Source organism: Gallus gallus, chromosome 10 (genome assembly GCF_016699485.2).
Source record: "Gallus gallus isolate bGalGal1 chromosome 10, bGalGal1.mat.broiler.GRCg7b, whole genome shotgun sequence".
In the NCBI taxonomy this organism is placed as follows: domain Eukaryota; kingdom Metazoa; phylum Chordata; class Aves; order Galliformes; family Phasianidae; genus Gallus; species Gallus gallus.
In genome coordinates this window covers 8,213,670-8,238,931 of record NC_052541.1, presented here as the reverse complement: position 1 = coordinate 8,238,931, position 25,262 = coordinate 8,213,670, and the positions used below count along the sequence as shown (strand labels likewise).

The following is a 25,262-nucleotide window of genomic DNA, read 5'->3' as shown; positions in this document are numbered from 1 at the left end:
TATAGTTAGAAAAATCTTATTTATCTCCAGAGGAGCAGAAGCTGGGAAAAATGACCTAGAAATCTTTGTTTCAGCAGCCCTCATTCTGAGGGCTTTGTTTCCTATTGCTGCTGTCACTGTCTCATTTATTTCTTGGCAATAAAGGCTATGAGGGCTGAAGTATGTTTCTCTCCTTTTGTTGCAGTGCTTTGTGCTCAGGGCTTACAAGCTAAGGACAAAACTGGCTCAAGTGACCCATATGTTACTGTGCAAGTTGGCAAAACCAAACGGAGAACGAAGACTATTTTTGGAAACTTGAATCCAGTATGGGATGAAAAATTCTATTTGTAAGTATAGAACATCATGTTGTTTCTTTTCTATCTTATATTTAGCTAATACAATGCTACCAAGTTCAAAACTTACATAATTTGAACGCATTTGTTGTCTGTACCATGCATGTGCATGGTACCATGCATTAATAAACTAGATCTAAATGGAGAGAGCATAGAAGTTTTTTACAAGTGTATCTGTAGTATTCATACAACTCATATCTATTGGGGAATCTCTTGACGGTGTCTTTTTGGTTCCTTATTTCATAAGGAACTTCAATAATAAGTTATTCAGACTTTCACCTTAGGTGCTAAAAGTAGATGTAAATCCATTCCTGTGCCTCAGGCACTGGCCATGAGAGCTAAAACATGGTTTTATTGAACATCATGATTTCCCTAGGTGAAACTGGGTCACTGACATTACTTAGTACACTTCAGAGTCTGGGCTGAGTTGTTTGTAATCGTTATCTTTTCCAAGGCTGAATGTTGTCTAGAGGTCAGTTCTGAAGAGTCTGATAGGATCCTCCTGTCTCCTTTCCTTGGCTACAGCCCCAGAACTGATAATGGTATCGTTTGTTGTCAGCACATTACTGAAGTTCAACCCTGACCACAAAGTAGATGTTCCAATCTGTAATATGTTGACTAAGGTTTCAGTATGATTTTGTGCCAGTTGTAATTTTGGCAGCCTTCCCAGAACTTCTTTCAGAAAGAGATGTTACAGTAGAGGAAATTCCAATTCACATGTACTGTATTGTTCCTTTCCTTGAAACGCTACTTTAGGGCACAACACATTCCTGACTGAGAATTGTACTGATCTGACAATGGTATCAGTTTGTTTAGTGTCCTTCCTCCGCATGTATCAAAAGTATTTCAGCATTTACTTTTATCTCAGTTTGATTACTGTGTGCCACCATATATGATGTGCTCTTAATTACTCTTAATTACTCGAAGTCATCTGGGGATTCCAAAAAGCTAAAATAAGCCCTAGATTTTGTTTAGAAAATTTTATGTGAAAGGGAACTGTTCATTTAGGCAAATGTTTAAATTGTGCAGTAAAGTTCTCGTCAACCCTGAAAGCACCTATAACAGCGATATCATAGAAAGTTAGTAGATAATTTATAGAATGTTGTGGAAACAGTAGTAAATTATGAAAAGATGAAATTATAATAATTTTTTAAATAATATGAAATTCCAGTCTTAGTTAAATAAAATAGTCTTATTTGTGTTCTTACTGAGAATATATACAAACAGGAGATACATTATAATAATCTACATTATAGAAACCTGTTGTCCTGATAACTAGTAGTGCTTTTCAAAACTCAATGTTAATTTGATACTACTTTACCAATGAAACCCTGTAGCAATGATTATAAAAGCAATGTGTCATCTTTATAAGCATCTGTGAATTTATTAAGCAGCTTACAGGACAGCTCAGGATCCTGCACGATGACCAGTCAGGATTCAGAAACACTAGTTTCTCAACATGTCCAAAATACAATTTCACAATAGCCACTCACCACAATGAAAAGAAATTGTCTTCAGGCTGCAATGTTGTTTAATTTCTTCTCCCTTACCTTTCTGAAGTCATTAGCTCTCATTATTTCTGTCCATACAAAACATGGAGGAAAAAATCTGCCAGGGCTTTCATATCCAGGTTCCTGAACATGAAAAAAAGCATTTGAAAAAAAGCTTTGTTTTCTTCAAGAAGGTGCAGTGTTGTCATGTAGCACAGCAGCTATTTTATCTCCTCTGCTCTTTGACTAAAATCTTTTGCCTTAGGATTGGGGAGATTATCATTCCACTTGTGAGTTTGAAAGACGTATGACCTAAGGTGCCACTTTTACTTCTCAGAGAAAAATCCATTTGTGTTAAACAATGTATGCCCATTCCTTTCAGATTCAAAGGCCAGTATTAGAAATGAATAATGGATTCAGAACACATTCACACTCAGAAGCTTTTTACAGGCTACTTGTATATAGACAGTGTTTTCTTTTGGGGGGTTTTATGACTCCAATAGCTGTTGAAATATCATATCTCATTGAATGACTGTGAGTAATATAAGGTAGAAGATTAATTACTTTCTTATATTTAAATATATGTACTGTGTAATATCTAGAGCTGGATGAGCAACTCAGCAGACTCGATATGAAATTCTGAATTTATTTTCTCAAATATGTAAGCAGAGCTACCAGAAAATTATTGCAAACTTGAAATTTATATATATATATTATATATATTTTACTCAGAAATTATAGTCTGCTGCCCTGTAATAACGTTAAAACAACAACAAAACTACTAAAGCATAAATCTCCTGAATAAATGATTTGAACTAAACACATTTTCAACCATTTTTGATGCTTGCATTTTCTACAACTGTTATCTCTCGGGCTTATTTAGTACACTGGATTTCAATTAAGAGAATACCTGAAGTGTATTAAGCAAACTATAAATATTTAATCATAAGATTTAAATTTGAAGTAATTGGTATAACTATTTCATTGACTTAGGAATTTTCACTTAAAATTGGCTTTATTTGTGATCTTTGGCAGCCTTGAATATAATGGAACACTAATGATTCTAAATGCTGAATTCAGAGATTAAACATATCACAAAATCTTACCATTGCTTATTTAATCATAATACCAAGACATTCATTTAAATTTCCCAATGTGTGCTAAAACAAGGAGTTGGAACAAACGTTGGCTCCCCAGCACTCATTTGCTCTATCATAGCAGAGTGAGGGCAGTATTCAACTTTGCAGAATTACACATAATCCTAATACGATTGTATGGTTAGCAGAGAATGAATGTTTCTAACAGCACATTCAGTAGAGCTCTGCTAAACGACCATGACACAGAAATATGGGATAGATTTAAATGTGGGAACGCATAGATTACGACTAAAGGAGAGCAAATGTACACCTGCATGCAATTCAGCAAATAACCAACTAAATACTATTAGAGGAAGAATCTTTCCTTGGAATGTGTATTTTTTGTGCACGAGCAAGGGACGTAAATAGACCTACGGATGCTCCTTTAAATAATTTATTATAGACAGTAAGGGCTTTTTATTATCTTAATGAGTATACAAGGTATCAGTGATAGGTGATTTTTTTCAACCCCAGAACAAATGAAGAATCCTACAGCTGTCTGCTTTCTACCTTCTTCTGGTTGTGTTGAACATAAAGAAAAAGGGCTGCATTTTTGTTTTCAGTTACAGGGGAGAAAAATATTTTGGCTGCAAAGTTTTCAACTTTTTCCAGATCTCTAGGTCTGTCTGTTGATATTTTAGCTGCACCCAACACTCTAATGGAGTCCTCTCCACTCTTATGATTTTCTTGACTATTTTCAACAGTTGATGCTTTCCCTAGCACTGTTTTCTAGCAAAAGTATCTCTCCACGTTGCCTTGCAGACTCTGTAGGGATGGTGTTTCTCTGATCTCTCATTAAGTTAACACCTCAGCTACGATTGTATATTCCAAAAGTTTTTCATATAATTGGATGATTATTTTGTATTACTAATTCTATTTTGGTTGTTACCAGACTACCATATGTCTCCACTAAACAGTTTCATTGGATATCTGTTACTCTATTCAGTGCACGAATACATATGCTATTTGACTTAAATTGGATCAGTGAAAAGGTTTTTGTGAAGACAACGATTACCATCTGGCCGAGATCTTGGTCATCATTGAGCAGTTACAATTTGTCTAATGTCTGATATTGTTGAAGATTTCCTCGTGGTATACTGCAAATGCCACTGAAGATACCAAATGCAATTGATTGCGTCTGGGAAGATTTCCAATAACTCTTAAGGGAGAAAAATTTCTATTTGTACAAACTAGATTGTTCCTGAGCATTCTTACTGCTGTATGGACAATCATAATGGGAAAAAGTATCTTCTTGCACTGAATGGCATTCACGTAGGTTAGATACAATGATAGTTGGTCTCCATGCTAGTCAGAGAAGCTGTACAACTGCTTCATATTTCAGATATTTCAGTCTAGAGTTTCTGATGAAGTGAGACTTCTTGGCAGCTGTTTCAGGCCTCCAGTTTGACATTGTTTATAATTCCCCTAAAGAGCAGTACTTGCATAGTTTAATAGATACAGCCAAATTTTCTCTGCTGATTGCTTGCAGAATGTCACAGAGATAGAATATTGGAAAGTTATTGCAGTATCACTTTAGAATGGGGAAAAAAGGTCTGTTAACAGAAAGACTAAAGAAGAATGTTCATCTCGTTATATAGTTCTGTATCTGAGGGGCTGTTTCTGTACAGATAAGCAAATAATACAGAGAAAGCTCTGTAAGCTTAATAGTAAATCTTTCTGGGATCTCACTGTTGCAGGGTAGGCCAGTAGAAATAGGTGTTCATCCACCCAGTTCCTTTTTGCATCACAAGTCTGTACAAGTTTGGAGACCTTGCATATTAACACTGCAAAAACATAGAAGCAAAGCTGATTGATTAATAAAGGTTTAGACTAGATGAACTTGTGAGCAAACACAGTGGTAGTGATAGGTAGCATCATGCTTCAATGATGGAAACAAAAAAAAGATGTGATAAGGATGAAAGGATATTGGGGAAAAGCACATGATTCCTGAGCATCTGAAATTCCTTAATCAGCTAAGTGTACATCAGAGAGAAATATATGCTGTAGCAGGAGAATAAAATATGTTATTTGTAATGCCATTTAATGACTTTCTATATGTGGCATCTCCGCAAGAAACACAATGGAAACAAAAGCTACTCATAGCATAAATATGGTGATTAGAGTCACGTAAGTGCATCATCCGTGTTAGATCTCCCTATACCACAGTAGAAAATTCCTGTTTAAAATTTAAACTGGATGCACAATTAAATGCAGTTCTGGACTGTGTCAATCAGTAATTCAAGGCTACACATTAGGAACATTAGATGGTTTGATTCTGGGATTAGTCTAACTTCTTAACATAAAGATGTTTATTTGATCCATCTTCATCTGTATTTTCCTATCTTACTCTGTCCTTGCTAATAACTTTTGAATTTTGCAGTCAGAAAAATTTTAGATTGCCTAATAGTGGGTCTGTCACATTCTCTGAAAAGAAAAAGACAGTCCAAGAGATGAGGTCCTAAGAGTGTCCTCGGTATGAACTCACCCTATAATAGACACTAGGGAGTCCATATGAAGGGGTAATTTATGAAAACACCAATTATGGGAGAAGATTCAATTTATGATTGTAGTTTGTTAGATGTCAGGGAAGGCAGTCATAAGACAAAAGGAAACCAGGCTTCATTAGTCTTGCTAATCACAGAATAATGTATTTTTTAATTACCACAGATATCTTCAGTGTTATAATTTGGAATATGGACAGGCACAAGTATTTCTGTGGTACTGAATGATGTCATAGTGAGTTGTGAATACCATTTTTAGTGATCAGCCCTGACAGTAATAATGACATTTAAAGTACTGTGTAGTTCTAAAGCCTATTACTACTGCTAATTAATTCTTAGAACAAACCCTGAGGGGTGCCAGTTGGGAGATAAGTTATAGTATTACTGTTTTAATGCTGGAATTGCTGAAATAGATCACTAAGCAGTGTTAGTGCTCGGAATAGAATTCAAACAAGGCTCAAACTAATATCCTGAAGGTAGGTCTGAAAAAGTTTATCCACTTGGGAACTCTTGATCACAAGTGAAGCCACCTCACTCATATATCCAGAAGTTTCTAACATCAGCTTAACTCCTGAGAGTTTAATAAGCCACTTCAATTTGCAATTCTTTACTATGCAACAGTCTGTCCCTACTTCTCCTTATGAGGGAAACGGAGACCTTGGATGAAAGTAACTTATCTTTTAAATAAAACAGCTATGTATTTCCAGGGGGGAGCAGTTTTGTTGTGGTGGTGGTGGTTTGGGGTTGATTGTTGGTTTTTTTGTTTTGTTTTGTTTTGGTTTTTTTGTTGGTTGGTTTAGTTTCTGGTGAGTTTAGTTTGTTTTTTTTTCCTTGCCCATCTTGTCTTGTGGCCAAGTTTGTGCATACTTGTTGGGCTTTTTCATTGCAAATTCAAAAATATTGTTCTGCGTATTAGAAATACTAGAATTTTCTCACATTTTTTATTCTTACGTTATAGGCTAATACTTTTGTGGCCTACTATAAAGACCACATAACATTTGTGAATAAATAAACCTTATCTGACTTTAACATTCAAAATGTATTTTCAAAAGTATTAAGAAGGATGTATGGTAAACCTGCTAATAATTTCAACAAGAAGTCTGTGACATTCATAAATGCAATCCTTATGTATACATAATTCATTCAAGTTAATCTCCTTACTTTCTACATGTAGTAATTCTACCTTTTCCCCAAGCAGTGTGCTATGGCCATCTGTTTCACTGAATATTGCAGCTGTAGGTATTCTGTCGCTTAAAATGGTTATACAGGAATTGAGCTCAGTGGATGAGCAGCACAAAAGTAAAAACTGACTTACAGATTTTATTTTATTATTACTTTTACAGTGAATGCCATAATTCTACAGATAGAATAAAAGTGAGAGTATGGGATGAAGATGATGACATCAAATCTAGAGTAAAACAGCATTTCAAAAAGGAGTCCGATGACTTCCTTGGGCAAACAATCATTGAAGTAAGAACATTGAGTGGAGAAATGGATGTGTGGTATAATTTAGGTATGATTCTTATGATTTTTTAAAAACAAATTTAGGTAGAATTTCAGCATCTGTACATTAGGGACTTCAAAATACTCAGCTTTGGTCCTGATATGCATTTTTTTAAATCCTAGATGTTACAGGTCTGTTTGAAAATTGTGGATATTTTCTGGGTTTTGGTGAATTACAGAGATTGAGCTAATCACAGCAATACCAAAGACAAATATCTGGTTTTAATAAAAAAGCAAAAATGCATAAGAAAAGCCATCAGTCCAGTCTAGTCTATTCATAGTAGCATTGGTAAACATATGGTAAACAGTTCAATCAGGACGCATAGAAAAACCTAGCAAATACTTTCCTTGTGCACATTCACTTTATTATATTTCTTATACTTAATCACCTTTTATTTTCAACATCTTTAGATCTGTCATTCTTCATAAAACATTTTTTATTCAGTTTTTTGTTTTGTATATCTGAAATATGTTCACATGTATAACCTTAAATTGAATGCAATCTGTTGCAGAAGAAAACATTGTCTGATATCCTTACTGATGGTACTTGCTTGTCTGGTCAGTTCTTAAGTAGTACCAGTATTTGAGCCAGAAATAAATCAATGAAAGTGTCTCAGAATACATTCCCTTAATCTAAATCTAAGCATAAAGCTATTGTTCAATTCTGAAAATCTTAGTGAGCACTAAGTGTTCTAGAATAGACCTTTAAAAGTTAATCTCCTGTGTATAGTAGCAAAAGCGTATTAGAAATATTTTCATTAATGTTTCCTTCTATAAGAAACACATCAGGTGAGTTCTATAACATAAGTTTCTGAAATTGTAAAGCATCTTTCATAATTATTGGTCCTTGTATTCCTGGATAGAATTTCATTGCCCAGTAAAGAAAAAATAGGGATGTATCTGGAAATCTTTTTCTGTCATCTTAACAATGACAAGAAAGTCTTGCTTTATTTCCCTTTTTATATTGAGGTTTTTTCTTATTAGAAACATGTCATCATGTATTCCAAACATTAATCCTTCAAACGTTTCATTGGAGTAAGCTGTTGCAAATATTTATAAAATTAATAGAATTTAGAAAAAGTCAATCAGTATCTAAAAAGAAATATCAGTAAATGGGTTATGAATTTAATAGTCTGAAAAAGAATGACAGCTTTTAATCTGATACATGCACATATTGACACAAATGCAGTATATTGATATCACATCATCCAGAGGAAAGAGTGAAATGGCCAGAAACAAAATTAGATTTAGTCTTCAAAACAAGTGGCAGATATTAATAATTACAGTAATAATTATTAGTTTATATACCAGATAGGGAATGGAAATAGTTTGTATTGAAAAGACAAAAGTGTTGCTTAAAGTGCTATGCAGCCTGTTTTGAATTTGGCAAATAAAACAAGAAAAGATTCTTAATAGCTTGATGTCCTGCTTTGTGGCTTGAACTCTATGGGAGGTACTTAAAAGGTTATTCTCTGTTCTCAACAGCAGGACTTTCTAGCTTTAAAATGAATGCATTTTGTGTGACTATATGTATACCTGATAGTTACTAACATGTTATTTTTCTGCCCTTCAGAAAAGCGGACGGACAAATCAGCTGTCTCTGGTGCTCTTAGATTGAAAATCAATGTTGAAATAGAAGGAGAGGAGAAAGTTGCTCCCTACCATGTGCAGTACACCTGTTTACATGAGGTATGTTGCAGAAGCTAAAGAAAGCAAGCTAAAGAGAAGTTACTATTCGGTTGTTGCAGAGATAAGGAAAAAAAAGGTGACAAAAAATTAGAACGTTGATTCAAATAACTGCTGCTTCAGGACAAGTTCATTTTTTGTTTCTCTTTTTGTATCACTGATGGCATATCAAGGCTTGGTCAGATCATTCTTGCTAGCAGGAGTCAGAAGAGGAGATGAAGTCATGGGAGTTTGATTTGTAATTTTTTTTATAACAAACATGCTTGCTAGCATCAAGAAGATACAACCATTTCTGCATACTACAGAAATATTACTATTAATTGAAAAGGACATCTTTCTTCCTACAGTCATTCATAATTTGGAGATAGGGATAGGGGGAAAAATGGAAAGAAAAAAAAAAAAGAAGAAAAAACCAGAAGCACAGAAATTTGAACATTTGTTCCCCTGCGTAGATTGCTTTTATCAATAATGCAAAACAAATCTTCAACTGATCTGTATCTTTTAGGGATTTTCTTTGTATTTGATTCCTCTTCCCTTAAGCAATGGTACACATTGAAGTTTTATTCTAAAAATGCAACAATTTTATGAAAACTTATAGCTGAAAGTTCATCACTAGTATGCATCCAGAAAATGCTGTTGTTCACCATGTGTAATTTTCACAGCATTTGTGTCCACAGATTTTTCTTGCTCTTGTAGAGTAGCCCCCAAAACTATTATGAACTAATTTGAACATTTTAAGTTATTTCAGAGTTTTAAGACTTGGTTTGATGTTTGGGGTTTGTTTGTTTTCCAGTGAAAGCAGACAGGAAATCAAATCTGCAGTTTGTGGATACTTACGGCGTTCAGTAATCTGAGAAGCATTCCATGACTTTACCTCCAAATAAAATAATAGGTTTGGTTTAGAGATTGCTAAATCTAAACATTACTGCACGTTTCAGTACTTCAGTGGCTTCTTCCATATTTCTAATTGTTTTCCTGCAACATATTTTTTAAAATTGTGAATTCAACATATAAAATTACAGATCCAATTCCTGCTGAAGGACTCTCCAGTGAGCATCATAACATCAGGATTAGCAAGGGCATTTAGGAGAGGAGAGTTTCTGCACAATTTTATGTTGCAGTCTCTCTTTGCCAGTTCTCTGAGGTGACCTTATGTCAAGAAGATAGATCAAAGTGCTGAATCATAGACCTGCACTACTAGAGTTCTACAAAAGCATTTACTGTCTTGGGTATTTTGTTTACCAAATGATGGTTCATTGATGCCAGCCTTCAAAGGAAAAAAGTAAAAATAGAAATCTAAGTTAATGAGCATATGGCTGATTATGTAAAATATAGAATGTCATTTAAAAACTTCATATTCCTATTTGAAAAATTTCTTGCATTTAGAATCTATTCCACTACTTGACAGAAGTTAAATCTAATGGTGTGGTAAAAATCCCTGAAGTTAGAGGTGATGATGCCTGGAAGGTGTACTTTGATGATGCTGCACAAGAAATTGTAGATGAATTTGCAATGCGTTATGGAATTGAATATATTTATCAAGCTATGACGTAAGTATTTTCATGTTTGTTTTTTTCTTACTCTACTGTCGAGAATGTGTTTGAGGGAACTGATGAGTTCCAAGACTTTGTGACTCTGTTTTCCATTCCATACTTGTTCCTGATTTTGAATTCTGACTGTCCTTTGTGTCCCTCTGACTCACTGAAGGGCTGCTTAGTTGCACTGGCATTGAGGTATTTTATAAACATTTTATAAACTATTACTGGTATTATCACTAGTGCATTACTTAATCCTTATGATATTCAGCAAGGATCAGAGAGACTTCACCCTCCTTAACTGGGATTGGGTTACTTTGCTAGTCAGAACAGAGTTTGACAAGCTGTGTGCTTCTCTCCAGGAGTACAGAAATTACAGAATGCCTGCAATGGATATAGTAACCTTCCATAGCAAATATAAATAACTTATGCAAACTGCTTTTAATGGTATTAGAACATACCACTACATCCTTCATATTGAAGTAGCTGTGATTACTTTAGAACACAGCACTCCTGAGCTTGGTTAGAAGCCTGGGGACGTGAAAGCTAAATCATACATTCTTGACTTGTCCAGTGAAGAGTTTGCTGGTGAAAAGGACTATATTCTGCTCCTACTGCAGCTGTGGGAAAGCAGAGGACTTCAAATGAGTTCATTATCACTACAGAAAGCTGACAAGGAATTTTTAATCAGAATATTTATTTTATTTCTTCCATCACTTTACAGCCCAACTTAAAAATATGATCCTCTTCTATAGTATGAAGGTACATAAACACAGAAAGTTTCCTATTTATCGCAGGATATAAGGACAAAATCTGGTATTGCAGTGAACATGTCTTTCACTTCATTGTGAGTTATTGTATTGTACAACTAATAGAAAAGTAGAGTTGTCTTTGAAATATGTACTTATTTAATGGTCTTCCTCCAAAGACCTGAAACAACATTGCACAGAAGAATTTAATTAAGCCTGACACATGCAATACGTTTCATGAATAGAAATTGGAATTTCTAATTTCGTATTCTTTGCTAGTGTTTGATTTTTCATATTCACCTTCCCAGCAGACATGTATGTCTTCATATCTTGTATTTGTAGACTTACTAGAATGTCCAAATCAATCCAAAGTATATCTCATGTATGTTGATGTATCTGTTTTGGACATTGTACCCCAGTAGTACCTTAGATTGAATTAGTATGATTGAACTCTGATGTTAGAGACAGGCATCCACATTTTTGTCAGAATAAATGTAGACAGCTCTTTCCTGAAGGATGCCCAATTAGAAAGGCTGTCTTATTCTCATTTCAAGATACGGATTCCAACTACCCTGTTTCTAAACAAGGAAATCCGTATGTGGAATTTGTGTGAAAGAAAAAAAACGATCAACCCAAATCCAGAACTAGGATAAAAAAAAAAAAAAAGGCTGTTTGTGTTGCTGCAACTGAAGCTCTTTGAAAAAAAATCGACTTTATAGATTCTATAATTCACCTTTTATTTTTAAAATTATTTTATTTTTTTCAGTTGGGTGAAGAGATGAAAACTGATTGGGTTGGAAGAGGACTTTATTTATTCTTCTAGCAGCCAAATAAACATAGTTTACATTAGTGTTATGAATATACATGAATTTGGAAGAAAATGGAAATGAAAGTAGGTACAATAGAAAACAGATGAACAAAAGCAACAGCTCAGTGATCCAGATGACCTCTATTTTGATGACTCCAGTGATGGGTGGTAATTTATGCTGTGATTGTGATGTCTTGAAGGAGTCATACTGGAAGGAAGTTTATTTACCTACTTACATTAAGCAACCTCCCCATCAGCAAGGAAGAATTTATTTTCTATCATTCCACTTCCAATGTAATTTATTTCTTTTTTGAAGTCAGAAAACAGGGCACATACTGAAATGATTTTGACTAGCTACTGAAATTATACATAGCATCACCATCCCAGATCTACTCTGTAGTAGAGTCAAGTGCAATGAAAGCTCTATTAAGATCTTCTTCCTGGCAAGAGTCACCACAGGAAGCTCCAGTGCTTCTAAATCAGCAACATTTTTTTCATTCCGTAAAGTTGATGCGCATTAACTATGCCATCTTGTTTTCCAAAAGGCACAGAAATCTTCAATTGAAGTAATTTTCATTGATAGCTTTTGCTTACTGAGCATTGTGTGTTAATGAGCCTTTTTTCTTTGCCTATTCACACTACCAGAAGTACTGGAAGACTCCCAGGCACTGAGGGATCAACAGGAAACTGCATAGTAAGAAAGTTGCAAGATAAAGCTAGCAGACCTGAATTAAAATATATGACTCTGGGTTAAACAATGCAATATATACTCGAAAATATGTGATACTTGGTAATGTTTGCTGTGATATACGTGCCCATTGGAAAGAGTTATTACTCATGCTGCTGGTTGCTGTTGTCAGAGATCGACAAAGACAAGGAAGGAATTTCCTTGATATATTTTTTAATTTATTTCAGCAAGCAGAAGCAAGCTTTCAGATTTCTTACCTGGTTTACCAGCACTCTCAGACTTATGGCTGTTCTTAAGTGTGATAAATATAATAGGATCTGTGAACTTTACAGATTTTATTTAATGACAGAAATCAAAAATTCACGTAACCTGTCACTTAACAGTGATGTTATCATCAACATCACTAATCAAATTACTGGTGGAATGGAGTAGTGATCTAAATAAAGACATAACAAAATTATATTTATAGGTTTAATTTTTCCTCACAACAAATAAATATAATTTGGTTCTATTTTGAAGATAGGAGCTCAGACCAGGTGTTGGGTAGTTCAGTGTGTATTCATTAGAAGAACCTTCAGAAGAGACCTCACTGAACTCAAAATGTTGACACAAACAATATTTCCACAGTCTGTCTTGTCTCCTGTGGGCAATTATCTTAATGGGTTTTCCTATAGCAACTGCTGCTGACTCCCTTGAGCAGAGCATATGCTAGAAGTATGGTTCCTAAGGGTGAAAAATTACTGCCTTCATATCTCCAGCTTGAGGTTCCTCATGTACTGAGGATCTTTATATCTATTACAAAATTTTTTGAAATTGTAAGTCAGTTTTAAAATCATATGTTAATTATTTTGGTTTCAATTTAAAAAAAAAAAAAAAAAAAAGCTCATCAAAGGATTGTAGCAGTTGGAAGGGACCTCTGGAGATCATCTAGTCCAACCTCCCAAAGCAGGTTCTCTACAGTAGGTTCCACAGGAGAGCATCCAGGTGAGTTCTGAGTATCTCCAGAGAAGGAGACTCTACAGTATCTCTGGGCAGCCTGTTCCAGTGCTCTTTCACCCTTGAAGTAAAGTTTTTCCTCATGTTCATATGGAACTTTGCGTGTTCCAGTTTGTGCCAATTTCCCCTTATTCTGTTGTGGGGCACCATTGAAATGAGCCTCACCCCACCCACTTCATTCAGCCCATTAGATACTTACAAGCACTGATAAGATCCCTTTTCATCATGCTCTTCTCCAGGCTGAACAGCCCCAGGTCTCTCAGCCTTTCCTCATAAGGGAGATGCTTCCAAGCCCCTCATCATCTCTGTGGCCCTTTGCTGCACTCTCTAGAAGTTTTGTGTCTTTCTTGAACTGAGGAGCCCAGAACTGAATGCGGTTCTCCAGATGTGGCCTCACCAGGGCAGAGTAGAGGTGTGGGATCACCTCCTTTGACCTGCTGGCCGTGATTTTTTTATGCACCCCAAGATACCATTGGCCATATTGGCCACAAAGGCTCACTACTGGCTCATGGCCAACCTATTGTCCCCAGGACACCCAGGTCATTCTCAGCAGAGCTCCTCTGCAGCAGGTCAGCCCCTAAACTGTACTGACAGATGCAGTTATTCCTCCTCCAGTGTAAGACTCTGCACTTGCTCTTGCTGAACTTCATAAGATTCCTTTCCAGCCTGTTCAGGTCCCTCTGAATGGCAGGACAGCCTTCTCATGTGTCAGCCACTCCCCGCCCCCCATTTTGTATCATCAGCAAACTTGCTGAGGGTGCAGCGTCTGTCTCTATGTATATTTCTCAAAATTCATGTAATGAATTAATCTGGTGAGATTTCTTTTAACTTTAATTTTACCTGCAACTGGGGAATATCACCTAGTATCACTATTCTATACAAAGGAAATTATTGTTTTTCCAGTTTATAGGAAACGTGACCTGCTGAAACATTTTCTTAATTGGATAGCTGGGTTACATTTTTATAAGTGTCATGCTGCAGTATTTAAGAGCATTTCTGAAAAGCACTAGCAATGAATGAAATGTTTGGTATTATACTAGTCAGCTGGGAATGTTGACTTCTATTACTGGCCCATGTGATTGATTTGGTGTTCAGACAAGAAGGTTCCTGGAATTTCATAAAATTTGGGTAATTGCACCTAAAGATCTACCTTACAGCAATGCTGTAAATGTTTGCAAAACCCTTTGAATGTGACCAGCACAATATGAAATTTACACATCAATGTAGGTCACCACATCGGTGAGAGTGCAAGCCTGTGATCTATAAGCCAAACATGAAAATACTCCAATGATTCTAATGCTAGAGAAAGACCAGGGATTTGGTTTCCTGTCTTGGCCTCAGAAGGCTGCAGAGATACAAAAAGGACCTCTCAAACAAACACTGAAGCCCTACATTGTCTTTAATATTAACCCTGCCTCTCCTACCTCCCAGATGGATCTCTTTTCTTCCAGACTCTTTGCTCAGTCAGACAAATTAGAAAATCCAGCAATTATTCACCTTCTTAGTCTAGCTTTGGGAGGGATTAAGGCCTTGATTCATCACACTATCCCCTTCTGCTGTAATCTTATTTCCTTAACCATTCCAAGATTTTGGATGAAAATGAATATGAATCTATATACTTGGATTTTCTTTAGATGTTTGTATGTACATAATTAATGACTCATCTTTCTTTTTTCTTGAAAGTTTTTTTAAATTATAAGAGGATTTATCCTGAGTGAGATGCAAAAGTGTTTGAAAATTACAATTTTCCAGCCAATTGCATTTCAATTACAGAATAAATTATTTTAATCTTTGCTGTAAAATTACCTCATGGATCACACACACTCTTAAGCACTCATTGGTAATTACATCCAGAATGAGTTCAAGACTTGTCTTATATTGACCATAGTGATCATCTAGCTGTAGTGATAGGTAGATATGTTTAGCATCACTTTTATCTTGCCAGAAGTGATTAATTACACCTAGAATGTATGTCTTCAGATATACAAGTTCTGTTACAGGTCCCATTGACAAAGAATATTGAGGGGAACAGGTTGGTCAATGATTTTGTAGAGCCCATTTATGATACCTAGGTACTGAATAGAAGATAGCAGCTATCAGGTTTATTAATTAAAGTTGTATCCTGAGCCTGGACATCTGCAGAGTTTTGGAGTTTTCTTCTTTATTAATGGGTATGTGACCTAGCACAGATTTCTGAAGATTTGCAGTTTAGATGTCTCATCTGTGAAGTAAATGAAAGTGTTGGAGAGGGCTTGGTTTAGAGCAATGTGAGGTACTGGCAGCCCAGAGCATATTTTTAAGCTCATTTCTGTATCTGTAATGAATGCAACTGAAAATAAATTGTAATGACAGAAAGTGCAGACTCCTTGCCACCTTTAATAACTGTCAGTTTGCTCGAATTATAGGCACTTCTCCTGCCTGTCTTCTAAATATATGTGCCCTGGTGTTCCAGCAGTTATGAGTACATTGTTGGCCAATATAAACGCTTTCTATGCACATACTACAGCAACAACAAATGTGTCTGCCTCAGACAGGTTTGCTGCTACTAATTTTGGGGTAAGTAGACTTCTTTTGTAACAGAATAGTAATCCTTAATTTCTAATATATGATGAAATAACAATTTCTGAATTCTAATTTTAAAAACATTGATCATTTAAAAGAATGAGTTGCTGTTAGCTTTCAAAGATGTTACCATGTCTTTACAGTCAATTACTACTAAATCTACGTAAGGTGGAGTATAAATCATCTAGCATATATGTATAGAACTAAAGTGTTTATCAATCAGTTTTACTTTTTTATTGCAGTGGGTCTTACAAACTATAAAAACTACATAGACTAAGTACAGTTTGCTATTGCTAGCTTAGGAATGTCATTAGCAAATTCATTAAACTAAAAGATCTAAGCATAAATAATTGTAGATAATAAATTATATATATTATCCATTATTATAGACATATATTTTATGAAATAGTGGTAAATTGACCAAGCCCTGGCTTTAGGGATCAGAAATTTTAGGCATAATTCCAGAGTCCTACAATGTGGTAGTACTTTGTAGTCATTGTTAACTTTCCTTGTGTGGACATATATCTCACAGTGGAAATATAAAATGATTTTTAAAAAAGAAATTCACTGTATATTCTAATCTATTTCCTTCCCTTCACCGTGGGTGTGAGAGCAGGAGGGGGGAGCATTAATTCAAAGAGGATGCTTACATAACTGCTTTTAAATGTGGTATGGTCAGTGGTAGTACATGAACACAATTTGATACTGAAAAATTAATTCCTTCTCACTTTCCTCTTTTACTTGTATAGCTAATATCCAAGCCGTTCATAAATTAACATTACATACAAAACTTTCCTTAAATACTACTTATGAACATAAAATCAAATATTAAACACAATTAAAAAATAACTAAGTACAAATTATAGTGATATGAAGTAGTGTCAGAGGTAGTGATGCTCTTTTATATTTTAAGGTTTGCTATGAAATATGAATATTAATGTTCCTTTATTTATATTATAAAAATGAGAATATTTATGATTTAATTACTGGAATACTGCTCTGAACTTGCTCGTTTGTATAAACTAATTGATGGTATATTGTGGAATGAATTTACATCATGTTGAAACAAGACAACTCACTCCATGTTTGAGCCTTATTAGACTTTTGACTTTTATCCAGCTTTTGAAATATACAATGTTTTGTCGCATTTTCTATTCTTTCCTTCCATTTTGCTAATGATCTGAATTACTTTCTTTCATCCTTAGATTGGAGGGGATTAAATCCTCTCTCTGATGTTAATGCCAGTTTACCTTTGACGCAATTTCCAATTCAATTCATGGTTCAACAGATGGATGAAAAGACAATAGAGTAGTAAGCATCACTAACAGAGATTTTTGAGATCTTTCTTTAATAAATTGACTTATAAGCAAAAGATTATTTTACTGTCTTGTTCAACAGGCATTTGTTAGTGGATAGCTGCACATCACTCATCAAAAAGAACATCTCAAATTCAAGTCCTCAGGCTACAGCTGGGAAGGATTTGGCTGACTGAATACTTTAGTGCAGATTTATAGCATGACAGAAAAAAACCCCTTTTGATTGATCCCTTAAGGGAACTGTGCCAAATTGGTGGCTTTAGGTGTAGGTTAGTGTTCCACTGAGGGATAGGAGACTGTGCACAAAGGGCTCTGTTTTCATATTAGTGCATATCCTATTTCACAGGTAGTATTATGAGAGCTATCAGATTTTGCTACTTCCAACATTCTGCTGCTTTCACATATGTTGGTAAGAATTTATGCAGTGCACTGATAGATATTCTAATATGAAGAATGAAAATTTGGTAATGAAAAAAACTCTCATTAATATTGCTTGGAAATGGCACAGATTAGCTGGCTATCTCATAGCAAAATGCTTTCACTCCATCTCATCTATGATGATAACAAAGTAATCTCAACATTTAAGATGTAATTGCGTAGTATTGGCTTATTCTTCCAAAAGCCACTGTTTCTAAATTGTTATTTTCAATCATACTTTTACATCAAATTCTGTTGTAAATTAACATCATTTCTTACGTGGGAAAAGGAAGTCATTTCTTGAAGAGTGTAAGTAATTGCAAGGCAAATATAAAAAACTTAAGAAGCTCATCTGTTTTAGTAAGCCCTGATAACATAGATGAAAACTTGGAACTTTAAATCAAATTGATGCTCTTATTGCATTTTGTCACAGACAGCAGATGACATTTTTCAATTCTTAGGTAGTTTGTCTGAGTTATTTAATAATGTGACAGAAAGGTAAATACTGTACAGGAAAGCCTACATCATCTCACTAATGCATTGCACAGCTACACAGTGTTGAATGTGTACCAGGTAAACGGCAATGCAGGATAAAAGCAAAAGCACAGTTGTAAAAAATACATTGCCTGGCCTCAAAGCCCAGATATCTCAGACAGTACTTTTACACAAAAGAATGGAGATTAATCTATCTTCCAAATGAATTAAGAATGTAAACAGATTAAATGCTTTCTTAGAAATTAAAAAAAAAAAAAGAGTTGTAATTTTACCCTTGTTTACAAAAATGTACTAGTTCTTATGCAAAGTATTCTTGTTTTCGTTTTACAGAGGGAAAAGTTCATTAAACTTCTGGATCAATTGCATAATTCTCTGAGGATTGATTTATCTAAATATAGGGTAAGTTCATCATGTTTTACCTAGATGACTCAAATGTGTTTTCCTACAAATATCCTTGTGTGCTTTATCTTCTTTAAAGAAGTTTTAGAGATTAATCCCTCCTGTGGTATAGAAGCTGTAAAAGAGTGCTAATAGAAGACCCCAAATCTATCAGATCAAAACCTACAGTGTTTAAGCATTTTAACTATTTTTCCAATTTGATTTTTTTTTTCCCAAAAGCTACTAAATGAGTCAGGAGATGAGCAGACATTCAAGAAAGTATAGGGATTCAATGGCTTCAGTTAAATTAATTAACCATTTAATTCAACTGGGATTTACCTTTCACTGTTGTCATGTAAATTGCAGTTACTGATAGATTTATTTTGAGAGGTGCTACAGCCACCAAGATTAGATCCTAGGAATGCTGAGTTGACTCTTCACTTTTCTAGATGATAGGAGTCCTGATTTTACTTATGCCTCATAGAACCTCTTTCCACTGTGTCATGCCCCAAACACAGCCTTTTCCAGAAAGAGGCATGCATGAAAAACCTGCCACTTATCATACCGTTCTCACTCTCTATCTCCATTTCACTAGATCATGACGTTTTTTAATGAACAGTAATTAATAAGGATTCCATCAGCTTTAGCTCTCCTTTCAAATTCTAGGAATGGCAGCACAAAGCTCAGGGATTTCTGTGTTCAATTTGGCTTGCTTTGTAAAATGGAAAGATGGAGAGAATATTTAAAATATCCTAAGGCGTTAGAGATCATAGAAGCTGCATATACTCTGTGTTTAAGACCTAACCCTTAACAGACTAAGTCATTCTAATGTTGAAGAATGTTATTCGGGTTATACTGGGGCATAAAGATGTTTGGCTGATGTTTCATTAGTATGAATCCATTTAAGTAACAGTACTTACCATCAATCTTCCTGTGAACCTAAAGATCACAGCACAAATTTCATGAATGATTCCTTCAATAAGCTTACTGAGTCTATGGTCACCAGTTAATTGTGTGCCATGGAAAATGCATGAATAATTTTCATTAGCAACACTTCCCTGCATTTCTTGTTGTATTTTTTGTATCATTAATGTTTTGAAAACGTCACAGTAATTTAAATAATTCATATTACTGAGTAGTATTATCAGAAGTGCTCCCATTTACGTGAAAGGAGAAATTTACTCTTAGCTTCCTCACAGGCAGAATTAGAACAGCAGGTGAACATTTCTAATCCTTCCAAGCATCGCTTTTATTTTTCCGGATAATTTTTTTCCTAGTTTTTCCATTTCACAATTCCTCTCTTCCTCATTCACCAGGATAACTTTCCTGCCAGCAATTCTGAAAGACTTCAGGATCTGAAATCAACTGTGGACCTTCTTACCAGCATTACTTTTTTTCGAATGAAGGTATTGTCCTTTATTTGGACTTTTATTTTCTAGGAAGGTAGTATTATAATCCTCTTGATCATTTCTTAATCAATTCCTCTTCTGCAATTTTTCAGTCCCTCAGTTTCCCAAGATCACTGTTGTAAACACTAACAGATCACACTAACAACGTGGTAAAAATAAAGCCATTATCTTTGAAAAAAATTCCAGCAATTTTTTCCTTTCCTAATAATTAATTTACATGTTCTGAAAGAAATAAAAACAACAACAATTAAAAAAAAACCACTTTAATTAAAGTCAAGACAAATAAAGGAAAATCTATTAATTTCCTTAAGAACATGAATCATGTAGACTGTGTTCCTACTAATATCACATGTGAAGTAGAAAAGCAGGTTTGATAACTCTGATTTCTTTCATCAATCTAGAGATTCATATCTAGGTGATAGAGTTCTGAAATAGTTCTAGAATGAAGTGTCACAAATTGATATTACTGGGTGGGAATACCAAAACAGTTTGCAACAACAGACTGTGATTTCACTGTGTTAGGCACAACATAAAGAGAATTAAAATGACTAATTACATTGAAATTCAAATTAATGTTTCCTAAAGTGGAGTAAAATGGTAGAGTTTTGTGTTGTAAAAAATGAAAAGCAATTGGGCTGGTGTTCAGAGAAAATCACATAATCATAAGGCCTAATGTTATCTTACAGAGCTAGATCTTAAGGGAAAGAAGGAAAAATCCATCAAAAAGAGGAAAATCGAGGGAGCATATAAACAGGAGGGGGGACAACTGTTTGCAAGGGTGGATAGTGATAGGACAAGGGGGAATGGTTTTAAACTGAGACCAGGGAGGTTTAGGTTGGATATTAGGAGGAAGTTTTTCCACACAGAGGGTGGTGACACACTGGAACAGGTTGCCCAAGGAGGTTGTGGATGCCCCATCCCTGGAGGCATTCAAGGCCAGGCTGGATGTGGCTCTGGGCAGCCTGGTCCGATGGTTGGCGACCTTGCACATAGCAGGCGGTTTGAAACTAGATGGTTATTGTGGTCCTTTTCAACACAGGACATTCTATGATTCAATGATGATATTATGATGCATAACTTTGGGCACAGATGTTTCTTCCATTTTATGAATAATTTCATTTAACATGTGGTGATATCACTTATTTGTTTAACTGAAGTATGTCTTAAGGCATCTTTAAGCTTAGATCACCTGAAGTCAATGTGACTTTATACATTATCATTACTGTATTTCAACACTTGTGTTCTTGTATTTCAAAGCTGCATTCATTGCAATGTTTGGATTTTCTCTATTCCACCTGATTCTGAAATTCTGTCATTTATGAAATGTTTTCTTAGGTCCTTGAATTACAAAGCCCACCTCGAGCCAGTACTGTGGTGAAAGACTGTGTGAGAGCCTGCCTAGACTCAACATACAGATACATTTTTGACAATTGCTATGATCTATACTCCCAATTAATAGACCAGGTAAGGCTTCATGCTTCACTCAGTCATTCCAGTTAGCTTACAGTAAGTAAATACGAAGAATCCCAGCATTCCCTCATATGAAAGCACTTGAGTTATTTTCATTTTATTTTTATGATAAAGAGTATAATACAATAAATAAATCCACAGACAAATGTGAACTCTTAAATGGCTTGCAAGATGAGTTTCAAAATGAAAATGTCAGCCTATAAATTAGACTTCACATTGAACACAGCTATAAAATTGTCCAATGACTTTAAAGATGAAATTTAATTGCTTACTGTTTGTTTATGATTAATAATTGGAAAATAATTCTTAAAAATTCAATATTACACTTCAGTGGTTGTAGGAAAGAAGTATTCTAGTCTGTGGAAAATAATATACTGTCTTTCCAGGTTAGTATTTTATCACCTGTGATGCGTACTTGGATTCAGGCTTTAGAAGCAGAGAATAATTATGTAACATTTCTAAACAACAGTCCATCAGGGTGAGCTTTCCATGCAAAGTAATTATAGCATTTGTCATGTTCAAATGCCATGCAAAAGCCTCAAAAATGCTTTTTTTTTTCTATAACATTGACAGAGTTTATTCTATAAATAAGGCTAAAATAAGGAAATTTGCAGAATTAAGCTACTGTCTAAAAGGAGCATCACTGCTTTATCACATTACCTCCTGTTCACTAGCTTTGCCTTCTGGGTGATACACTGGAAAAATGGTGTTTTGGTGACTACTGTCTTGGAAATGATGAACTATGTTGTTAGGCAAATACACATTTGCTGTGTAGTGTATCATAAATAAAAACATTTATACTACATGATATGAGACATTTAATTTGAAAGCACATCTCAACTGAATTAAAAAGATGAATACCTGCATTCTAGAAGAGAAAGTACAGCCTATCCGTTCTACTTTATCAAATAAGAATATTTTTTTCTAATGTTGGATTCCCAACACATGGGAAGTTTACCTCTAGCTTTCAAACTTTTAGTGTAAGAAACTCCAACCAACACCTGTAGGCAGAACTCTTCTTCCAGAAAATCAATTGAATTTATTCAGCTGTAGCAATGACTGTCTAATAAATACAAAATTCAGTAACTTTAAGCCTTTGTGATGGTGCGGTTGCATCAAATCACACTAAATAAGAAATCTCTGAGTGGTGATTTGTCATAGGTTTATATTGATTTTTGCTGCTGGGTAACAGGAAACAGTTGAAATATTTGAATTTCTAAGAAAGTGCCTGAAATTTATCATGCTGCAGCTACCTTGATACTACTGAAAACAGATGCATATTGTATGTATTAAATAATGTGAAGTACAAACGATATGCATTACCTTTGTAACAGAGTACAAATGATTACACAGGTGATTTGTCTTTTTCCCCTGATTTTCATGCAGGTTTTTTTTCATATTATGGTTAATGAATTATTGCAGAAGCAAGTTTTCTATGGAACTGCTTTGGGGGCTTTCTATTTGTTTGTTTGTACAGAGATGAATTACATTTATTTTATTTTCTGGAGAAGAAAATTTAATTAAATGTAGGAGGAGAAAGGAATTGTATAAAGAAAGTCCGTAGGGAGAAGGGGGGGCAATGATATTCTGGCACTTCTGAAACTAACTTGAATTAGCGCACTTTCATTAGCTTTATCTTGGAGAAGAAGGGATGTGTAAGGCTTCCCACTTACCTGCATGCATTTTTGTTGCTTTTATACTTCTATATCTCATTTCTTCTCCATTAGATGCCATTTTTTCTTGTTTTCATGTTACACCTCATTAGGCAGAATTGTTTTAAAATTGTTGTTGTCCCTTGTCTTCCAAAGGATGTTTGTTGTTTATGTGATAACCTTGAAAAAGTGTGTGTTTAGTCAAAGAGCACTAACCTGCTAATTATGAGCACAGGGTGGCAATTTTAATTTTATCCATTTTACTCAAATGGCTGCAGGTAGCAGAACACCCATTTCTGCAGGCAGCTTTTACCCCAAAATAATCAAGGAGCACACTTTGAGGGCTCATGTATGCATTTATTCTGCAACAGAATATACTGCAAGCTGAAGACTACTGTGAACCAGTAGGAACAGCAACTTCAAGCATCACATCCATTTGCCTTATCAACAGCTCTGGGTTTGTTTGTTGTTATTTTTTTCTTTTTTCTTTTTTCTTTTTTTTTTTTTTTTTTTGAGCTAACATTTACTTTGCAGCAATTTGAATTTGTTTGTTAAACATAGTATGAGCTGTTGCTAGCCTGGATATTGATAAGTCTGCAGAGCTTATCAGCAAACACTTGAGTTAACAGGTAAACGTGGAATATGATGTAATCTGCACAGCAATCCAAAACGTACAGCAATAGATAGTCTAAAATGCAAGGCTGTTATAGACTGGTCTGGTGGAGAATGTAAAACAGGTTTAAATTGATGTCTCTCTCCAGATTAGCTTTTTAGAACAGAAGGATGAATGAGGCCTTGTTACATTATTCATGTCTTACATAAATATTTTGAAGTCCCGTACTTACTGATAGAATGGTATGAAGTCCTGAAATTAAATAATAATAATAATAATAATCTGCAAATATTCATTGAGCTGCAAAAATGAATTAACTGCAGCTTCCCTGTAGTTACATACCTTCTCTGCTCCCTTTCAGCAAGAATCCCAGCAGGCGAGTTTGTATGTTGAAACTTTATGAAGGCAAGTGTTTACAGAATATAAGCTGATAATAACCTAGAAAATATGGGAATTTTAGTGAAAATTAGAAGAAAGTAACATATAAATTGAATAGAAATAGACTATATACAAAATAACTCATCAGAAATCAAACAATCGCATGCAATCTTAATAACTGATAGGAAAAGTTTCTGTTTCATGGCTGGTGGTAGGTAACTGAGGAAATTAATCTAATTAATTAGCTTTAATAAAGAAATAAATAAGATAATTCAGATTACTGCCTAAATTCTGCATCAACTCTAGAGTCGTACTCCTGATTGTCCTGTTTGCCACCAATACCTCTGCACACAGAACAGCTAAATACAGTTTGCTGGAATCCAGAGCTCTGAAGGATTTCTGGTGAATGAAGGCATATTGCAGACAGATTTGTGGCATTGCAAATATCATTATGAAACAGAAAACAATAATTAATATTTTATTAGCTTTATTTCGAAAACCCTTAGTCCAGTTACCATAGATTTCATCCTCGAGCCTTCTTCATTAACCATTCTCTTCTCTCTGCTCTCCTCCCTATCCAATGGAGGCCTCCTCCAAAAGGAAACTGAGTTTGTGGTAGCATGGTGGGGAGCAGAGGAGGGTCACATTTGAGCTGCACAGCTGAGATTTGAGCTGTGAGGAGTGAGAGCTGAAACCGATGAACCCCAAAGCAACAAGACATGGTTTGTATGTAGGCCACCACCTGCTCTCACTCAGGGGAAAGACTGGCAGCTGCTGTCTTGTTGAGGCCCACTGCAGGCTTGGAGCTTTACCATGCTTCATTTCTTGCCTGAATCATCCTGTGGACAGCATTACCGTTACTTAAACGGTAGTGTTTCCATCTGGACAGAAGTGGTAGGTTCCTGGACATTATACATACTGTGTGTGCAACCCCCGTTAATTACCTTCTACGTTTGCCCTTCCCTACAACCTGAAATTCTCAAAGGCACCTTCCACAGTACTACTAGAAAAATATGCTGAGTATCTGAACGCGTGTAATTCTCTGATTGCAGGGTGAAAATGAAATAACAATTGATGTAAAAGAGGGTGTTTAAGGAGGAGATCGGAGAGTTTCCACTGCAAGAAGAGTTAGCAGAAAATCACAGAAT

The 25,262-nt window shown here is 35.1% G+C and overlaps 1 protein-coding gene across 2 annotated transcripts in view; it reads left to right on the top strand.

The window, feature by feature from the left end:
- Window positions 1-25,262, top strand: part of UNC13C (unc-13 homolog C) — a 141,331-nt gene that overhangs the window by 66,860 nt on the left and 49,209 nt on the right. For both annotated transcript variants that reach the window (XM_040706919.2, XM_040706923.2), the window contains 8 exons: window positions 185-326; window positions 6,803-6,972; window positions 8,536-8,651; window positions 10,035-10,198; window positions 15,830-15,980; window positions 18,545-18,613; window positions 19,909-19,998; window positions 21,337-21,465. In XM_040706919.2, coding sequence (XP_040562853.1) covers window positions 185-326; window positions 6,803-6,972; window positions 8,536-8,651; window positions 10,035-10,198; window positions 15,830-15,980; window positions 18,545-18,613; window positions 19,909-19,998; window positions 21,337-21,465 — 1,031 coding nt within the window. The remainder of the gene's footprint in view (window positions 1-184; window positions 327-6,802; window positions 6,973-8,535; window positions 8,652-10,034; window positions 10,199-15,829; window positions 15,981-18,544; window positions 18,614-19,908; window positions 19,999-21,336; window positions 21,466-25,262) is intronic.